At 38.5% G+C, this 12,067-nt stretch overlaps 1 protein-coding gene across 2 annotated transcripts in view; it reads left to right on the forward strand.

Annotated features, from left to right (window-relative positions):
* Nucleotides 1-12,067, forward strand: part of epha6 (eph receptor A6) — a 695,995-nt gene that overhangs the window by 566,852 nt on the left and 117,076 nt on the right. Inside the window, exons 8-9 of one of the 2 annotated variants that reach the window (XM_072585079.1) lie at nt 2,767-2,929; nt 11,505-11,613. In XM_072585079.1, the coding sequence (XP_072441180.1) occupies nt 2,767-2,929; nt 11,505-11,613 (272 nt within the window). The remainder of the gene's footprint in view (nt 1-2,766; nt 2,930-11,504; nt 11,614-12,067) is intronic. The other variant, XM_072585081.1, reaches the window with a different exon arrangement.

Consider the following 12,067-nt stretch of genomic DNA (forward strand, 5'->3'; position numbering starts at 1 on the left):
TAACTGTTTCTGATAAAATATTTATTTAGATTAGATTAGATTACAGTGTGGAAACAGGCCCTTCGGCCCAACAAGTCCACACCGCCCCGCCGAAGCGCAACCCACCCATACCCCTACATCTACCCCTTACCTAACACTATGGGCGATTTAGCATGGCCAATTCACCTGACCTGCACATCTTTGGACTGTGGGAGGAAACCGGAGCACCCGGAGGAAACCCACGCAGACACGGGGAGAATGTGCAAACTCCACACAGTCAGTCGCCTGAGGCGGGAATTGAACCCAGGTCTCTGGCGCTGTGAGGCAGCAGTGCTAACCACTGTGCCACCGTGTTAGTATCTGGACTGTGTAATGGATTTAATACTGTCTGCCTATGATAAACATGGAAATTCAAAACTTTTTTTATCAAAATTGCCAATTTACCGAGAAATATATCTAAGATCCAAGCAATTTAACTTTAAACCCAACTCACTAAATTGACACTATTGCTAAGAAATGACCCGACGATAGGAAGCTTTTGCATCGAAATGTAGAAACATTTCTCCCCATAATCATTGATCCCATTCACCTCTAATGCTGCACCTAGCTGCCTCTTGAATACTTTCAGTGTTTTGGTATCACCTCATTCAAATGGAAATGAATTCCACAGGCCTACCACTCTTTGGGTGAAGAAATGTCTCCTCATCTCTGCCCTAAATGGTCCACCCCGAATCCTCAGACTCTGGGGTGGATGCAGCCACCATCAGGAATATCCTCCCTGCATCTACGCTGTCTAGTCCTGCTAGAAGTCTCTATGAGATCCACCCGAACCACCACCACCACCCCCCCCCCCCCACCCCAACTCATAGAGTCCTACAGTATGGAGTCGGGCCCTTTGGCCCAAACTGGTCCATGCTGATAAAAATGTCCATCTACTCTAACCCTATTTCCTGCACTTGGCCTATATCCTTCTAAACCTTTCCTATCCGTGCATTTATCTAAATGCCTTTTAAATGTTGTTAATGTACCCACCTCAATTATTTCCACTGGCAACTCATTCCATATGCATATCACCCTCTGCGTAAAAACTTTGCCCCTTAGGTTCCCTTTTATCCCTTTTATTCTTTCCTTTCTAACCTTAAACTGATGACCTTTAGTCCTTGATTCCCTAACCCTGGGAAAAGGACTGAGTGCATTCATGCTTTTCATGACACCTGTATAATGTCCTCCCTCAGCCTCCTAGGCTCGAAAGAAAAAAGTCCTAGCTTGTCCAACCCCTCACTATAACCCAGACCATTGAGTGCAGACAACATCCTTGTAAATTTCTTCTGCACTCTTTCCAATTTAATAACATCCTTCCTATAGCAAGGTGACCAAACCTGGACACAATACTCCCAAGTGCAGCCTCACCAATGTTCTGCACAATTGCAACTTAATTTCCCAACTTCTATACTCATTGCCCTGACTGATGAGGGCCAGTGTGCCAAAAGCCTTTTTCACTGCCCTGTCTACCTGTAACTCCACTTTCAGAGAACTATAAACCTGAACTTCAAGATCCCTCTGTTTCTTTATACTTCTTAAGGCCCTACCATGAAACTCCTACCTTGATTTGACTTTCCACTCATCTGAACTCCAGCAAAAACAATCCCAACCTAGTCAATCTTTCTTCATATGTCAGTTCCACCATCCCAGTAATCAGGCTGGTAAACCTTTGCAACACTCCCTCGAGAGCAAGGGCATGCTTCTTGAGGAAAGGAGACCAAAACTGCACACAATATTCTAGGTATGGCCTCGCCAAGGCTCTGTATAACTGCAATGGCACATCCCTGCTCCTGTACTCGAAACCTCTCGCTTTGTCTTCTTTACTACCTGCTGCACCCGCATGTTCACCTTCAGCGACTGATACAGAAGGACGCCCAGGTCCCACTGCACACTGCCGTCTTCCAGTTTAAAGCCATGCAAGTAGTATCTGCCTTCTTGGTTTTACTTCCAAAGTGAATAACCTCGCATTTATCCAAATTATACCACTTCCGCCATTGATTTGTTCACTCATCTAACCTGTCCAGATCATGCTGAAGGATCTCTGCATCCTCATTACAGTTCACTCTCCCATCCAACCTGGTGTCATCTGCAAACTTTGAGATGTTACATTTTGTTCTGTCATCCAAATTATTAATATACATTGTGAATAGCTGGGGTCCCAGCACCGATCCCTGTGGGACCCCCTAGTTAGTGCCTGCAAATTTGAAAAGGACCCATTCATTCTCACTCTTTGTTTTCTCTCTGACAACTTATTTTCTATCCATCTCAATACACACTCCCCTCCTTCACCCCAATTCCATGTGCTTTTAATCTTGCACAATGATCTCTTATGCACAACTTTTCTGGGGCTTTTTGAGATGCAATGGAAAAAATACTTACTACACATCACACACACACAATGTTGTCAAATAACCTTTTACAACATTTTACTCAACTTGGCACAAAGATAACACTTTCCCTCAGTGCTGAAAACATACAGAAGTTGCTTCATATCTGTTCTGTGTTATAACAGCGCAGTGATATCTACTGCCACTGAAAAACAATTTGGTCTGTTCCCCTGTGCTAACATCCCTGATTTCAAGAAACAGTCAATGCATTCAAATACACGTCCAAAACGGATACCAATTTGTTTACATTTCTGTGGAGTATGCATAGGTGAGAAAGACATTTTGGACTTGTGCAGCCATTTAATCCGCAGCAGGTTTCATTTTGATCTTCAAGTAATTTATCCTTAATTTCATGCAGGAACACGAACAACTCAGCTACTCCTCTACAAGGTCCAAATCTTCCAGTGTAATCATTAATGGACTGAAGCATGCTACGAAATATGTATTTCAGATCCGTGCTCGGACTGCGGCTGGATATGGCAGTTACAGTCAGAAGTTTGAGTTTGAAACCGGAGATGAATGTAGGTTTATCTGGATTGTTACCCACAACGTTTCCTTATGTATTCTTTAGCATTTAGACATGTTGTTGCTGACTTGTTTTGTTCTTCTTTTTAATGTACCAGTATTTGTTTTACAATCCATAAATTTACTAAAAATGTAACAAAACTTTATTGGTTCTTTTCAAGGTAATTTATCCCATAATGTGTTACGAAGTTACATGCTTAACAGATTACTTCAAAACCTATACAGCACCTGCAGATAACAATCATTAGATTGGTGTCAAATAATAACAGCTAAAGTTTTGTTTTCATCCCTGAATTCTATATAAAAGTTTCACATTTCGTTCTATTAATCTTTTGCTGCATAATGTACCTCTAGATTCATGTAAAGTAAAACTGACACAAACTAATAGTAAAGCTCACAGTCATTATTCACAGTACCATTTGGCACTTCCACCAGTTTTTTTATGTTAACTTGAATTACCTTCATTTACGAGGCTGGTCTCCAGAGAAAATATTACTCCTTGATCAATACATTTACGTTCCAGTAAAAATGGAAAAGTGCTTGACAAATGTATTTAATTCCTGATTATCTCTCTCTTAAGACTTGTTACAGAATTTCGCTACTTGCTAGCTGATTTGTATGCTGACTCTGGTACGAATTGACACAATTGAAAAGAGAAGCTTCCCTATTAAGTTCTTGCTAGGACTAGTGCTTCAAAACCTGAAATTTAAGCAAAATGGGTGAGAAATTGGGCTCATTATATTTGTGGGTAAACAAGTACCATCGATGTTCCAAAATGATGTCCATAGAATGTGCACAAGCACACTTGAGGAATAATCCCATCTGACCCCATTTGATGCAAGCATTAACAAGTGTCTGTTCACCAGAGCAGGTAGATCATGATGTCAGTCAGTTAAGTTACTTTGGACTACAGAGCTCCCGCTAATGCCCTTCCTTTAATTTTCACACTGAAATCCACATTCTGCAGCAGGAAGGGCACCAACAATTATACTACTTAAAGGGACCATCGACTACTTTAAAGTTAGTTGTTTTTTGATCAGACTGGTTATAGCAAAGCTTCAGGTTAGGGAGTGGAATTGGAGAATGAGGGTCATATGGAGTGGGGGGGGGAGAGGGAGTCTTGTGGAAGTTAGATGGAGGGTTTGGTAGTTGGATGTTAGTTTGGAGGTCAGTACAGGTGGAAGAAGTGTTGGGTTTGGACCACAGTGGATGATTTGTAGTGGACTTCCCTATGGATCAGTGTTTCGACCTTTCCTCTTTCTCATATGTATTAATGGCTTAAACCTGATGTGTAGTCCATAATTTCAAAATTTGCTGACAAGCCAAAACTTGGACATGATATCAGCTGTGAGAATAGTGTAGAACTTCAAAATGGCATTAAATAAAAACCAGAAGAACTGCGGATCTTGTAAATCAGAAGCAAAAACAGAAGTTTCTGGAAGAGCTCAGCAAGTCTGACAGCATCTGTGAAGAGAAATCAAAGTTAATGTTTCAGGTCCAGTGACGTTAACTTTAATTTCTCTTTACAGATGCTGCCAGACCTGGTGAACTTTTCCAGCAACTTCCGTTTGTGTTTCAAAATGACTTTGATAGTTTGATGGAAAAGGCAGATAACTGGCAGATGAGATCTAATGCGGGCAAGTATGAAATGATCCATTTTGGTAGGAAGAAGACAGAGAGACAACTTAAAACAAAGACACAATTCCAGGATGTCGATCCAAGAGCTGTGTGACATTTGAAGGTGGTAGGACAGGTTGATAGAGCTGTTAGTAAGGCATACAATACCTTAGCCTATCAACAAAAGCATAAAGTACAAAATCAAAGAAGTTATGTTCAGCTTATGTAAAATACTGGTTCAGTCTCAAATGGAATATTGCATCCAAATTTCAGCACCAGACTTTGGGGATCGATATGAAGGCATTAGAACAGAGAAAAGATTCACATGGATATATTTCCCGATCACCCTGTTCAGAGGTGTTAATACATGCATCTGGAGCAGGCGGGTTTGAACCTAGGCCTCCTGGCTCAGTGGTACAGACATTACCACTGTTCCATAAGAACCTTAAAAGTTACAAGAATGTTTCCAATGATGAAGAATTTCAATTTGTGTAGATAGATTGGATGGACTGTTCTACTTGGGGAGGAGGAAAATTAAGAAGACATTTGACAAAGCTTGTCAAAATCATGAAGCATATGAACAGAGTAGATAGGGTGAAAGTGTTCCTGTTTTTGGAATACTTGTAAACAAAAGAGCTTAGATTTAAAGTAATTGGCAAGTGAAGCAAAGTTGATGCGGTTAGGTTCTGAAATACACTGCCTGAGAGTATGGGGGCGAGAGGAGCAACTGAGGCATTCAAGAGGGAAGTGGTATATTTTCTGAAAACTTGTGCTAAAAGAGCACAGCAGGTCAGGCAGCATCTGAGGAGCAGGAGAATTGACATTTCAGGCATAAGCCTTTCATCAGGCTGGAGGGCTTGTGCCCGAAACGTCGATTCTCCTGCGCCTCAGATGCTGCCTAACCTGCTATGCATTTCCAGCATCACACTCTCGACTCTGATCTCCAGGATCTGTAGTCCTCACTTTCTCTTATTTTCTGAAAAGGAAGAATATACAGTGATAGGGGAGAATGTATGGGGTGAGCTGCTTATATACAGAGACAGCATAAAAATAACAGGATGAATAGCTTCCTCCTATGCTGTAGCCAATCAATGATTGTGTTATATAGAAAGTACTATTTGGTTCCTCAGATCTCCAGGATTACTGCAGTATTCTACTGAACTGGTAATTAATGAACTACAGCGATACTAATACTTTGTCCTTTTTGACTAATGTTGTTAAAATCTTCTTTTCGAAAAACATCTTGATAAGCCTTCAATCAAAAAATACTATTGGTTTCTGTCAACATGTCAAATATTCTGGAGGCATCTTCTGTCTTTAACGTTAGAACAGAATCACAAAGTGAAATCAGTTTGGAAAGTTTCAGTACTTTTGTTACTGAGTTCCCAGAACTTTACTGAAATGTTAGAGAATTGTATTGAGAGAGCACAATGAATACTGATGTGAGTACTGATTTGATGTGCTTATGATTATTAGATTTGTTTTGAAATTGCTATTTGAGAAACATAGTGCTGAGTGTTATTCAGCACTGTCTTAATTTATCTCACTCACAAATTTTACAATCACACAAAGGATCAGACTGGATTTTTTTTTAAAAGGCATACATAAGTTGCCAGTGGTGGTTATCTTTTCTCTCCTCAGAACCTTTTCCATTAAAATGATAGCTGCTCTCCGTTCAAAATATCTTTTTAAACAAAATTGATCTAATTACTCTTAAAGTTAAATCTAGCCAGATTAATTTAGATCCTCCATCCAGGACCTTCTTTACTCTACGCATTCCTCTCTGTACTCACACTGAGGCAAATCCTCTGGTCAGCAATAGCCACTTCTGGAGCTGCTGAATTAGGGAGATAAAATGTAGACTACAAGCGCTAATGTTCTCCTACTTGATAATTATTTCACATCCCTGACTGAAATACTAAATGTTGAGTGAGAAAGGGATGAGATTTGACTGAGATGGTTCTACATTTGGCTTGTTCTGCTAAAGATCAACATGAAAAATGGCACTTTGCTGAGCTGCTGAAAAATGACTCACACCAATAGTACCATACCTTAGCAAAGGGTCAATGTTTTCAAGAAAGGAGGAGAAATTGTAAAGTATCTGAAGCAGGATGCAGTTGTTTGAAGGTGATTATTTGCTGCCTGATTTATTTTGAACATGTTCCATTATTGCTTAACTCCATGTGGGCAACATGGTGGCTCAATGGTTAGCACAGTTGCCTCACAGTGCCAGGGACCGGGATTCGATTCTACCCTTGGGCAACTGTCTGTGGAGTTTGGACATTCTCCCCTGTCTGCATTAGTTTCGTCTGAGTGCTCTGGTTTCTTGCCACAGTCCAAAGATGTGCAGGTTAGTTGATTGGCCGTATCCTGGGATGTATAGGCTAGGTGAATTAGCAATGATAAATGCAGATTTACAGAGATAGGGACAGGTTTCAATAGGATGCTCTTCAAAGGGTCGGTGTGGATTCGAGCAGAAAAGCATGCTTCCACACTGTAGGTGCCAAATAATCCATATGCCCACTTCACTATCTAGTTTTATGTGATGTTGTCCAATGGCACCTAATTTACAGAATCAGTCTCACAGATAAAGGAATAATTATGCCTTCACGATTGCATCATCATTTTTCATGATTTAGTTAGTGTCTCAGAAAATTAAATGACAACCAAATTGCTAGCAATTTTTTTGATTCTCTGGCATCTCTATACAAATAGAACAGATGACACGTGCTTTAATGTATTTCTGCTTCATTTTTGTTCCAAAATGTCTGAAAGGATTCAAATGATTTCATTATCTTTGCATCAATGTGTCGTTCCTGTTACACCTGAGAGAAACTCACACTCCTTTTACCCTAAGCTCTTTATGTTAATCAGAACCAAGTGTTCTTCATTAGTAATTCATTCTGAAGTAAGACAACATATTTTGATGTCTCTTGGTTCCATTATAAAAATGCTAATCATTTTAAGAAACTCACTGTGACAGCCACTGCAAATTACATGTTGCTAAACTTTTGCAGAGAAGTACATGATTGGAAGTATTTTTATAAACAGGTAGTTAAGTACTACACATATGCAAAAGAGTAAGGGTAAACTAAACAACTTAATCTCTAACATTCTGCTGATGTTTGTGGTTGTTGCATTGAAGAGCTCTCACAAATATCATTAATAACCTTTCTTATCCAAGCCAGTCTTTAAATTCAAGTTTATGACCTTCAGTGTTTGATTGTGCACCTTCTGGGCCCTATTAGAACTGCTCTGAAAATGTTCAGTAAGAGTGAAACACTTTGATTTGGAATCCTGGCAAAATTACACATTTTTGAGTACCAGTTGTGAAAGACAACGGTGACCTCGAATTAAGTTGTGCACGGGTCCATTCATCTTAATGAGCTATGGTAATACAATGCAAAATGTCGTAAAACAGTTGCTGAAAACAAGTTCAAGGGTACAGAAGATGCATGATGCTGCCTCGTACGTCAGTGCACAATGCATTCCTGTTATTTTGATTGAGTATGATAATAAAACTCATCACACTAACTAGCATTAAAGACTTAACTGAGCGTGACTACAAAATGTTGGTTTGTAGGCAATTATGGTTCTGGAATTGCTCTTTGGCTGAAATTAATTGGATTCAGCCCCTGATAATTGGTTTTATTCTGTTGTTTAGCCACTGCTATTAAAATTTTACTACCCTGCCAAATCCATTTAGAAAAATACAAACCGTTGTTATTGCCTCCCACTACTGCACTTTGACACTAAGTCAGTGATCATGCTGTTTGATGAGCATAAAAAATTCTTCCAGCATGATTATCAAGTCCATCAGGGTTTGTGCTTAACAGAATTGAGGATACAGATATTAATATTATTGCACAATTTATGGAGCCTTATTGAATCTCAGCATTCAAAATTTTGAAAATCTTGACAGTTTGCTCGTTTAGTCGGTAGGATTAAACAATTGGAATTTTAAGGTGAAGCACTTCTTCAATTTAAGATCTGAATGCAGTATAATGGCATTGTGTGCTCAGCTGTTTATTATAAACTGACAGCATATAGGCCAGGGATCTCCTTGCAGCTGCTCAACTGCCATTACTTTGTGATTTACGTATGCTAATAGGGATTGTGCCGATGTTGTGAAGACAGAGAAGTAGCATCTCTGAAGAATTTCCTGACCCATGATGGGGCTACAGAAGATCACTTGTTATTTAAAAAAAATCTTACTCCCATGCTAACTTTTCCATCCTAGCCTGTTGCAGTTTTCCATCAAAGCTCAATGTAAACTGGAGGAATAGCACCTCAATTTTGTTCGGCACATTACAGCTTTCAGGTCTCAACATTGAGTCCAATAACTTCAGAGTATGAATACTGTTCTGAATTTTGATTACAATGCTCCTCACCCCTTCACACCCACTTATGTCTTATTGGTGTCTTGCTTCCTTTGCTCTCAGCAGGGCTAAGCTGTTTTGTTTTCTTCAAACCTATCATTAACACCTATTTTACATCTCAATCACTCCCTCGCCATCATTAAATGTACTGGGCACTTCATCAACAGCATAAAAAGCATTTTTTTTCAAACCTTTCAGTTTCAAAGAAGAGTTGTTGGACCCACAATGTTAATTCTGTTTCTGTCTCCAAAGAAGCCCATTATGTTTCTCCAGCATTTTCTGTTTTTTTTAATATTTCAGATTTCCAGTATCCATAGTAATTTTATTTTACTTAAGAAAAGGAAGAACTTGCTTTTATGCAATACCTTTCAGAATGTTAGCATGTTCCAAACATTTGAAGTAAATTATTGAAATTTGAGAATTGTGGCAGCCAAATCCACACAACAAGGTTCTACAGAGATTGATCAATGTGATAAGAAGCAGATAATGGCTCAGACTTTGCTGTACTCATGCAATAACTGTTTCCCACTGTTAATTGGCCCGACCTGTGATCATATTGGTTTAACAGTGTTTCTTACTGCAAGTTGCTTTATGTGTCAGATGGAAATGACAGGGTGCCTGGATACGGTATCTGGGATCTAAGTGAACAGGGTAAACAACTGTGTACATCTTTAATCAATCAGATTGAAGTATGGTAAAATATACAGCATAAGGTTATACATTGGAGTGAGTGCATTTAATGCCAGATCAGAAAGAGAAAAAGTGAGACAATGAAACTTGGATTAAGAAAGAAATACATTAAAAACTGATGAAGAGAATATTTTAGTCTACTTTATGCCTCTGATATTTAATCCTGAAGGAATGAATTGTTTTTATTGTTAGAGAAGTTGATTAATGATAATTATCACTGATCATGTTATTGAAAAGTATTCCAATCTGAAAGCAGCTAACTTTCTGTGGTCAACTTATTTTGTATGTGCATACAAATGCAGGTGATTCATGTTACCCAATGAATATGATGGTGGAATCAGACATGCCCTTTTCTTTGTGTAAAGCAGAGCAACAGCAGAAATTCCTTGATTCCCTTGTTTAATTGTACATTTGTTCTCATCTGAAGTTGCAATGGCCAGACCTAAGCATTATTTTTAAAGTAAATTATGTTTCAGTTATGTTGGTTAAATGTCAGGGCACCAGGGAGAACTGTCCTGCTTTACTTCCAAATGTCTATTGTAATTTTAAAAATGTACATGTTGGTGGCCGCTGAAGAATCCAGGTAGAACTTGTCACAATCAATTTTAGTGAGAGGACATAAAACAAATCTTAGGCTCCTCATTTACATACAATAGGGGCATAGCACTTGTTTTAGTTAACCATCAGGCCTTCATTGTTAATGTGGAAGCAGTTGTAAGAAGTCCCATGTCAGAAGGAGAAAGTTCTACTCTGAAATCCCTTATGCTTCAGTTTAAACTAATTTTCTAGAGTTTGTATACATATGCAAATCAGCAGCGTGCATAAATTTGTTTTTCCCTATTTGTTTCCAATCTACCTTGATTTGAGGATATAGGGACAGTTAAGTATTTGTGGGCAGACTGTGAAGTGGTGGTAATGTCAATGTATTCCTTGTCCAGTGGACTGCAGGGGAGATGGATTCAAATCTCACTATGGTTGCTGGAGGGACTTAAATTCAATTTATTATTTAAAAGTTAATTTCTGTAATGGTGCCATGTAAGTATCATCAATTGTCTAGATTTCCAGTTATTTCAGGAACATCTTTTAGGGAAGGAAATCTGAACTACATGTGAGTCCAGGTCGACAGGATTCCTCTGAAATTGCTTCAGAAGCCATTCCATTTAAATGGGACAATGAATGAATCCTGACCTTGCCAGAGGTGCACATATCACAAGGTTAAGAAAGTTCTAACAATGTGGTCTTCAGCAGTTTGTACTCACTTTATATTGTTTCTGTAGCATGGGTAATCAATCATATGTGACAATATATTATGTTAAACTGACAGACAACCAGAATAATTCAACATATTGAAACGGGAACACTGTGGAAATTCAAAATGGAATGGGCTAATATTACAATTTATATTTGTATCTGTTGGCTATTATTTCTTGATATGGCTTATCAATTAGCGTAATTGCAGTGATTGTATTGTAATTAATGTTGACATCCTCATGCACAAACATATGCTTGTAGTCAATGTCCACCATGGTATCCGATGACATCAAAGGAGGAACATAATCACAGCACAAATTGTGCAATTATACGCATAACAAAAAAAAAATAAGGAGAGACGTGGACTATAATCTTATCTCAGGATAAGTACATAACAAATACTAGAAAGTTTCCACTCTCTCATGTTTTGGTATTAGCCATATATTTGTTTTTTTTTTCATATCCATTATTCTTACTTTTTTGCCTTAAGAACACATTGATTTATTGCATGGTGCCAATTTTGTATTAATGTTGAAATGCATAAAATAATATATGCTTACATAATATTACATAAACTTACATAAAATAATACCAGTTATGCTTCAGTATATTTTTCTTTCCATTTCTTTTCCAGCATCTGACATTGCCACAGAACAAGGGCAAGTTTTGGTCATTGCAACTGCTGCAGTTGGAGGATTCACTCTTCTCGTTATCCTCACCCTGTTCTTCCTAATCACTGGCAGGTAGTACATCTACTGCATATCATTTTTATTGAACGCTTGTTAACCACCTTTATTATCATATCTAGCCAGGCAAAATGCAGTGGTGAAAGATTTTGATTTTGTTGGATGGTGAAATTAAAATCTGGAAAAAGCAGAATTGACCATTTATTCGCTTTTTTACAAGGTCAAGATCTCCCTTGCTGCTATTAAGATAGAGCATTTTATATTTTGGACATTTCTGAATATACATTTACACAGTTCGCTAAGTTTTAGTCATTATTTTCTGTTAGCAGGTGAGACATTGTATTTTAAGTTGTATTTTGTAACATTAGGATGCTACAATTTAGGGAAGTGATTGTTGGGCCTCTTGCTGAGATATTTGTGTCATCGATAGTCACAGGTGAAGTGCTAGAAGTTGGTGGAGAGAATCCTGAGGGACAGGATGTACATGTATTTGGAAAGGCAAGGACTGATT

The sequence above is a fragment of the Chiloscyllium punctatum genome, chromosome 15 (genome assembly GCF_047496795.1).
Source record: "Chiloscyllium punctatum isolate Juve2018m chromosome 15, sChiPun1.3, whole genome shotgun sequence".
Lineage (NCBI taxonomy): Eukaryota > Metazoa > Chordata > Chondrichthyes > Orectolobiformes > Hemiscylliidae > Chiloscyllium > Chiloscyllium punctatum.